The sequence below is a fragment of the Nicotiana tabacum genome, chromosome 16, assembly GCF_000715075.1.
Source record: "Nicotiana tabacum cultivar K326 chromosome 16, ASM71507v2, whole genome shotgun sequence".
In the NCBI taxonomy this organism is placed as follows: Eukaryota; Viridiplantae; Streptophyta; class Magnoliopsida; order Solanales; family Solanaceae; genus Nicotiana; species Nicotiana tabacum.
Genome location: NC_134095.1, coordinates 67720392 through 67729585, shown reverse-complemented (window position 1 = coordinate 67729585; position 9194 = coordinate 67720392). Strand labels below are relative to the sequence as shown.

General features: G+C 36.3%; 1 protein-coding gene across 2 annotated transcripts; it reads right to left on the bottom strand.

The window, feature by feature from the left end:
- Positions 1 to 4544: 4544 nt before the first annotated feature.
- Positions 4545 to 8364, bottom strand: LOC107780278 (uncharacterized). Of its 2 annotated transcripts, XM_075232912.1 has the most exons (2): positions 7310 to 8364; positions 4545 to 5118 (listed from the first exon to the last, which is right to left on the bottom strand). In XM_075232912.1, exons 1-2 carry the CDS (start codon positions 7926 to 7928, stop codon positions 4796 to 4798), a joined length of 942 nt encoding a protein of 313 aa, XP_075089013.1. In that variant the 5' UTR covers positions 7929 to 8364; the 3' UTR covers positions 4545 to 4795. The 2 variants fall into 2 exon arrangements, with proteins under 2 accessions (XP_075089013.1, XP_016456297.1); XM_016600811.2 differs by lacking the exon at positions 4545 to 5118 and having other exon boundaries at positions 5719 to 8334.
- Between the last annotated feature and the right edge of the window lie 830 nt (positions 8365 to 9194).

Below are 9194 nucleotides of genomic sequence, written 5' to 3'. Positions count from 1 at the left end.
GCTGCTTGGTGACCAGTTTGAATCACTTTGCTGTGTTATTTAACTGAACTGGTTTTCATGTTGAGTGTTCACCCAACTTATGACGTTTTTTCTTCTTTTGAAATATTCTTTCAAGTCAATGATGATTTGTTCTTCATCCATCAAGGAATAACAAGTTCGGGGTGCAAAAAGGAGCATAAGATATGGTTTTGGTGAATGAGATTTTATTGGCAAGCTTCCCGAAAGACTTGATCCAACAGAAGTCCAGTTTAGCTGATATCGGCTATGGTTAGTCGGTCATATCATTCCATAAACGAATTCTATTTCTATAGAGAGATCCTCTACATTTATAGATAGAATAGATACTCATGGATAGAGGGATATTTCGTTGATTCTTACTTTTTAGCTGGTTTCTGAAGCTGTAGAGTGTCATTTAGTCTTATAATTAAATGAGGATTGATCAATGTTTTACCAATGTTCTTTGTTGTTTCTGTTAGGACCGAAAAAATCAGGTGTCATGCGGAAGCTAGTAAAGCAAACCCTTAACGACAATAAATCAAATAACAAAAGAAAAATATACCAAAAGAGACACAAATATTTAATGTGGTTCGGTCAACTGACCTATGTCCATGGCGGAGATAAGTAATCCACTATAATAAAAAGGGAGTACAAAATATCGAGAGAACAACCTCACGAAGAGGCAAACACAAGTGACACATTAACACTTGTCCCGTAAAGTTCTCCCCCTAAACAGGACTCTCAAGCCCCCTATGGCTACATTATGGATGCTACTGAATGAGAAGGACGGATCTTCAATTTATAGAACTCCAAACCTTTTCCTACAAGAAAAGGGACTACCCAAATATGGATGACTTATATTTTTCATCTAGGAAAAGAAAAACCCAATTAGGGTAAATACGTTGCCCTTTCCTTCATGATATCGGAAAACCAAATATGGTAAGAAAATCAGCACAACACCTAACAATTCTCCCTCTTGGCTTGAATTTTCTGACAAAATAAACTTGATCCACCTTCTTGACATAGCCTTCAATAGGTTTTATCTCCAAATCTCCACCACAAAATTTGCCTCAACAGGCGTAGCACGCCGGTCAAATTTCACAGACAAAAATCACGATTATCGTCAAATATGTTGCGAGTATAAGTGAACCCGCCAAGATGAACCTGTCTTGAACCTCGCTAATACCACTTGTTAGGACCGAAAAAAGTCAGGTGTCATGCGGAAGGTAGTAAAGCAAACCTTCAATGACAATAAATCAGACAACAAAAGAGAAATATACCAAAAGAGACACAAACATTTAACGTGGTTCGGTCAACTGACATACGTTCACAACGGATATGAGCAATCCACTATAATAAAAAGAGAGCAAAATATCGAGAGAACAACCTCACGAAAAGGCAAACACAAGTGACACACTAACATTTGTCCCGTAAATTTCTCCCCTTAAACACGACTCTCAAACCCCATATGGCTACATCATGGATGCTACTGAATAAGGATGAATGATCATTAATTTATAGAAGTCCAAACTTTTTCCTATAAGAAAAGGAGTCAGCCAAATATGAGATATTTATAATTTCCTTCTACAAGAAAGAAAACCCAATTATGGTAAATATTTTACCCTTTCCTTCAAGAGATAGGAAAACCAAATATGGTAAGAAAATAAGGACAACACCTAACAATACCTAACAATTGTTAGGTGTTGTTCTGATTTTCTTACCATATTTGGTTTTGCTATTTCATGAAGGAAATGACAACATATTTACCATAATTGGGTTTTTTCTTTTCCTAGACGAAAAATATAAGTTTTCCATATTTCGCTAGTCCCTTTTCTTGTAGGAAAAGGCTTGGAGTTCTATAAATTGAAGATTTGTCCTTCTCATTCAGTAACATCCATAATGTAGCCATATGGGATTTGAGAGTCTTGTTTAGGGGGGGGGAGAACTTTACGGGACAAGTATTAGTGTGTCACTTGTGTTTGCCTCTTCGTGAGGTTGTTCTCTCGATATTTTGTATTCTCTTTTTATTATAGTGGATTGCCCATCTCCGCCATGGACGTAGGTCATTTGACCGAACCACGTTAATATTTGTGTCTCTTTTGGTATATTTCTCTTTTGTTATTTGATTTGTCGTCATTGAGGGTTTGCTTTTCTAGCTTCCGCATGACACCTGATTTTTTCGGTCCCAACAAGTGGCATCAGAGCGAGGTTCAAGACAGGTTCATCCTTGCGGGTTCAGTTCTAGCCGTAACATATTTGACAATAATCGTGACTTTTGTCTGAGAAATTTTACCGGAGTGCTATGCACATTGAGACGAACTTTGTGGCGGAGATTTGGAGATGCGACTTATTGAAGATTATGAGAAGAAGGTGGATCAAGTTAATTTCGTCAGAAAATTTAGGCCAAGGGGGAGAATTGTTAGGTGTTGTCCTAATTTTCTTACCATATTTGATTTTCCTATCTCTTGAAGGAAAGGGCAACATATTTACCATAATTGAGTTTTTCTTTTCCTAGATGAAAAATATAAGTCATCTATATTTGGGTAGTCCTTTTTCTTGTAGGAAAATGTTTGGAGTTCTATAAATTGAAGATCTGTCCTTCTCATTCAGTAGCATCCATAATGTAGCCATAGGGGGCTTGAGAGTCTTGTTTAGGGGAGAACTTTACGGGACAAGTGTTAACGTGTCACTTGTGTTTGCCTCTTCGTGAGGTTGTTCTCTCGATATTTTGTACTCCCTTTTTATTATAGTGGATTGCTCATCTCCGCTGTGGACGTAGGTCAGTTGACCGAACCATGTTAAATGTTTGTGTCTCTTTTAATATATTTCTCTTTTGTTGTCTGATTTATCGTCGTTGAAGGTTTGCTTTACTAGCTTCCGCATGACACCTGACTTTTTTCGGTCCTAACAGTTTCTTCGTGCAGGTATCTGATGCAATCCCTGTATCCTCTTTACTACCTTGTGCATATGACAGAGTACTGTAACAGTAAGGTGAAAACTACGGAAACAACCTTGTCTAACTAAACTATTATTCCCTCCGTTCATTTTTACTTGTCCACTATTGACTTTGCACACCCCTTAAGCAGAGGCGGATTTATGCGGAGTGGATGGGGTACATGCACCTATGCTCCCCTCCCTAGGTCATGTATAAACAGTACCAATTTTAAAATTATCTATATAAATATGTTTGTGGTCACCGTAGTTGGTGCCTTGTTGTCCCCCAAGTCAAGGGTTCGATTTCTAGTCTCTGTATATTTTTTTAATTAAGTTTTTTTTTTCCAAATTTTTAAATGTAACTTCTCTCTCCTTGAAGTTTGAAGTCTTGAATTTTGATAGTTTATTAAATTTGTGCACATATTATGTTTGAGAAAATGCTTGACTGAATCAAAGATTGAAATCCATGGAAAAAAGCATGGAAGGAATTTTGGCTTCTGTTACTTTGGGACCTTTGTCCAAGTTTCAATTTTGTTTTTTAGTTGTACTTATCATTTTGAGTTGGTAAATAAAATTTGTTTTAGTTAGCAAAAAACAAATTGAACAAGGAACTGCAAATACTATCTTTAAAGATAATGGTGCACCCATGTTCTCAAAACGTTGGATACGCCTCTGCCCTTAAAAAATAATAAATAAAGTATAAAATTTACTATGATACCCATATTAATTGGTGTATAGTCTTAATGAATTTGAAAAATAATTTGAAATGAGTAAAAAATGAAATTTTATTTTTAGAACAAGAGAAAAAATAAATTATTTTTGATATGTGAAAAATGACAAGTAAAAATAAAAATTTATTTTTAGAATACTTGACAATTAAAAGTGAACGGAGGGAGTAGATAATTTTCCAGTTTAACCCTTTCCAGCGCCCCTTGCTTTAGTCTCATTCTATGAAAACTTGTATTAGAACCTGATACATATATCCTCTCTAAGCCTAAAAGAGGACATAAACAAATATTATAAAATTAAACATATGAAATTTTGTAAAAAGAAATATCTGGGAGACAAGTACATTTATATACAACAAAAACAACTAAGCCTCAATCTCAAGCTAGTAAAGGTCAACTATGTGAATCGTCACCATCTATTTAGCTCATTTAGACTCATCTTCTTACGTTAATAAATAAGTTAGGTTCGCAAAACCTAGAAGTTATCTACATTTTCTATCGATATACAGAACCCCGTAAATATTGAAAAGACTCATAGCAAATGTTGGACTTATGTGAGCGTACCAACAAGTGCAAGGCATAAATTCAGCTAGATGGTATCGTCTAATTGTCTACCGGTAGGTTAGAGTAGACAAAAAACTTACTTAGACCACAAACGCCGGAAGTTAGAGATTATAGTTGGAACGTTTGTGTTACTCCTAACAATAAAATTGTGTCTCCTCCGTTGAGCTGATTAGTTATGATGCTTATGACATTCTTTGAGTTTGATTTAGCATATGAATTATTTTATGTGAGGTTATACGATGAGAATATTAAGCAAACTCGCTAGCCCCTAGTTAGGGTGTGATAAACTTGGTATCAGAATACTGAATGAATACGGTGAGTGCCATATCTATAGCCAGTGACTATGTGGAAGGATATTAGGCTTTCTAATATACGTCATTTTAGGATTCTTTTGATGTCTATAAGTGTCTAGAGCCAAATAAGCGTATTAATTAAAGATTGTGCTTATGCCATACGACGAGGACCAGATCCGTGAGCAGAGGATCCAAGATTGAGACTTTCGTTGTGTCATATGCAGCATCAGATAGACCAGGGGCCGTAGTAGATGTCGAACATTGTTACAATATCTGTGATTAAATACCAAACTGCTGGCCCAAGGTTAGCAATGTCTCTAGTAATTCTTTGGCATCAGGTCTTTCACTTGAGGAGACACTTAAGCATTGCAGAGCAATTTCAAGCACTAAAAGCATTTGTTGGTGAACTTGAGTAGATTTTCCACTCACTCTGCTGTCAAGAACTTCACCCAAATCTTCATGCTGGATTGACTTGCTTAATACCCACTTAGCCAACTCCATTCCTTCACTAATGGCTGGTTTTCCAGTTAGCAGCTCAAGCATTATCACCCCAAAATTATACATATTACCAGCCTCAGTTACTCTCATCACATATGCATATTCTGCAAATACAAAAATTATGGTTTAAAACAGGACTTTGTAAAAAAAACACTGAGGTAATGTTGGAACTGGATTTTACGGAATCATGTTAGATCATTGGAATTAGACATGAAATTTGTGTTATTTCTTGTGTAGTTCTATTTAAAAACAAAAGGAAAGCAATATACAGAGTTGCTCATTGGTGGACCTGGTGTCTTACATTTTAAAGGAGTAAGATTCAATGAGCTGGTCTCTTACAAAGAATTATAACGAAAGGAACTATAAATGAAGTCCCTAAAGTAATAAACACTAAGAAAGTGAAAGTTGGTTCGTTATGCTTTATTGACAAGATGATGTCTTTGTTGTGGTTGTCGTCCTACCCAAGTAGATATAGTTGTTGGCTTCATACTCTCAAGATGCAACGAACCATTAAATTTCTTGATTTACAGGAATTCTTGAATCCTTAAAAGTCTCTCTATTGCCTTCTCAAATATAGGAGAAATAGTATGTTGGGTGAAGTGAGTGATATTTATGTAGATAAGTATAAGATTTTATGAAAACACAGCAATAAAGAGCATTCATTTAAGTGATAAATTTCTAATTTAACAAATGAATCAAGTCGCTATCTTAATCATAAATGATATATGCCGTATCAGATTCAACAACATAAGCAAGGGGGGCCATGGTGTAATTGCTAAGGTGGCCTATATTGACAAGCCCTTTTTTGAATCTTTCAAAGCTATGCAAGTTAAATGACTTGCTCTGCCTCTCAATCTTCTTGAAGCAATAGTATATACCACAAGGCATCTAACCTTGTAGTATGTGTAGAATTCATTGCTTTGCATAAAGTTAATTGGCCCTACAAATTGCAGCCATTGTCTTGGACAATTTAATTTGAGACTTGTGGAGGTCATCATCAGTGATCCAATAAAACTCACTTCTGTGCAACCTCTTTAAAAACAACGTACCAGATACAAATTGTTGCAAACATACCAAAAACAAAGCCACCTAAAACAAAGAGGAGGACTATGGTCGATGAAAATGTCGTGCCCTTTTCCTCATTGTTTTCTGAAATTGGGGAAGGATTGATCAGATCCCTATTTCCATTTGTCTCAACAATGACAAAGCTTCCAAACTCTGGACGAACTCCAGAGAGTTGATTGTTTGAAAGCACCAACCTAGTCAAGCCTCCCATTTTAGTCAGAAAGTCGGGAATCTGACCTGAGAACCTGTTGTAAGAGAGATCCAAAACTTCCAATGAAGTCAATCTAGATAGAGTAATTGGTATAGGTCCTTCAAAGAGATTGTGACTGAGATTCAAAGCAATCTGCAAACTTAGCGGCATTGCTGGAATCACCCCACCAAGTTGGTTCCCTCCAAGTTGGAGTTCTAACAATAAATTTAAGTTACTAATGTTAGGCAGAATTTGACCACTTAGCTTATTCCCCTGCAAATTCAAGTTTGTGAGGTTTTTCAAGCTGGCTATTGAACTTGGTATGGAGCCATTCAATGAATTCCAGCTCATATTGAGCTTCTGCAATCTATTCAACTGCGAAATGTTACTCGGAATATCCCCAACTAGGTTATTGGACTGAAGATTCAGTACCTGATGATTAGAAATATCACCCAGCTCTACTGGAATAACACCACTCAGCTTATTCTGGGCTAAGTTCAAAAGCGCCAAGTTTTGGCACTTCCCCAATTCAGAAGGAATTGGTCCACTTAGCTGGTTTTGGTCCAGCTCCAAGTAGGTCAAACTCTGAAGGCTTCCAAAAGAAACAGATGTAATCGACCCATTCAAAGCATTGTCCCCTAATCTCAACCGAATCAAATTTATCGACAAGTTTGTAGGAACAGGTCCCTCCAACTTATTGGAAGTCAGATCAAGAAACTGCAAGTTCATTGGGGATAACAGGTCCTGAGGTATTATACCAGTTAAACTGTTAAAGCTGAGGTCTAAATTCCTCAGGTTCTTGGTTAAGCCAAGGGGTATATTTCCAACAAAACGATTCTGATTCGCAGCAAAACGCGTCAATGTTTTGATATTCCCAATGGATTGTGGGATTGTTCCACTCAAATTATTGGCTGATAAAATCAAAACTTGCAATTTGGAAAGTTCTCCTAATCTATCAGGAATGACACCAGATAGAGAGTTAAGAGAAAGGTCAATCAAAGTTAAGTTGCCAAAGTTCACAATTTGAGTGGGGAATTCACCTTGAAAAACATTTGCAGAAAGTTGAAGCTCCTCCAAAAGATTAAATTTTCCAAGACTGGTAGGAACTGAACCAGAAAAATTGTTGAAGCTAAGGTTCAAACTCTTGAGTGAGTTCAATCCATCCAACTGCAAGTCAACTTTCCCATTCAAGTTACTATGAGAAAAGTCCAAAGACTCCAAATTTCCAAAACCAGTGAAATTAGGCAAAGAATCCTCCAATCTGTTCCTACTAAAGTTCAACCCTATAAGCCCCCCACAACCAGTGATGAACCCATCTGGGAGTGAGCTTAAATTGTTCTGGGAAACATCAAGGGACTCCAAAGTATTAATTTGACAAATAACAGGCAAGAAGTCAGAGCTAGAAATTGAAAACAATGAAAAGGAGATGTTTGTTATGGAAGAATTATCATTAGAATTGCAAGAAATTCCTTTCCAAGAACATGGGTTTGAACTTTTATTAATCCCATCCCATACAAAAGAAGTAGCAGTATCATTCTGAAGCATATCATAAATCTTTCTCATGGTATTAATTTGGTCAGTGTGCAATTGGGAACGCACCAAATGAAAAAAGAAAGACAAGTATAGAACAGAAATGAGATAGACATAGTTTATGATCATTGTGGCTTGGATTGATTAATTTTATGGTTCCAAGAATTGAAGTTACAAACATTAGTAGGCAATTTTCATGCAGAAGAAGCCATAAAAAAAGGAGAAAGATCAATCAACATCAGTCGTGAAAGACCTTGACTTATGTATGTTTATCTTCTGCATGTGTATCGACAGTTAAAAGATTTTTTAGGTTATAGAGCAATACATGGATTAAGTTGTACTGATAGTGTAAAATTTGTTTACACAAAGCTACATTGGCATGATACTCAACATTCATCAGTTGCCATTTGTACTCTATATTCAGATATCCGTCCGGCATTGGAGGAGCTCCTATTCATGATTTATCTAATTCTGTGAACCATATGCAACTGCAGGAGCGGACCTAGAGCCTAGAATACGGGTTCCCGGGAACCCAGTAATTACTTTTACATAGACCCCGTATTTATATTAAGAAATTCACTAAATATTTGTAAATATCTAATTGTAAATCCAATTATTATTGCATATTAATCTAAAATTACGGTAGGAACCCATAAGTCTCAAATCCTAGCCTGGATCCGCCATGCAAGTAATCTATACTCAATTCTAAATAAAAATTTTAAACTTGCCGCCTTTTTTTATTTAAATTGTCAATATCTTGATTTTGGACATAACGTAAATCAAAAAGCAATCATATATATACACATAGCTAGTTATCCCAAGCCCCGATGGCATAACATTGACGTTAAGCGTAAATATAATATGTGATGACCCAAAGGGTTATCTTGTGTTTTAGAATCCGAATTCGGGTTTCGAGGCCTAAAAAACCTCATTTTCTTTCTCCTCGATTTGCGTGTACAATCCCGACGCGTTTCCGGAAAGCCTTTATGTGAAATTTAAGAAAAATATTGAAATTTACCTTTAAAATTGATTAAAGTAGACTTTGGTCAACGTTTTTGGTAAACGGACCCGGACCCGGACCCGTGTTTGACGATCCCGTAGGATCCATAGTAAACTATGGGACTTGGGCGTATGCCAGGAACCGAATTCCGAGGTCCCTAGCCCGAGAAATGGATTTTTGAAGAAAATTGTTTGTTGGAAAATATAAGAATTTTTAGAAATGGTATAGTGTGTAATCTCGTTGGTATCGAGCCCGTATTTTGGTTCCGGATCCCCATACAGGTTTGATATAGTATTTAAGTCGTATCTGGGAAATTTGGTGAAAAATGGAAGAAATTTGATATAATTCGAACCCTTGGTTGAGAAAATAGAAATTTTGAACTATCTTGAGAATTT

What these genes read in the sequence shown, in the direction of transcription:
- LOC107780278 (XM_016600811.2), bottom strand. Translation starts at nt 7,928, where the DNA reads ATGATCATAAACTATGTCTATCTCATTTCTGTTCTATACTTGTCTTTC.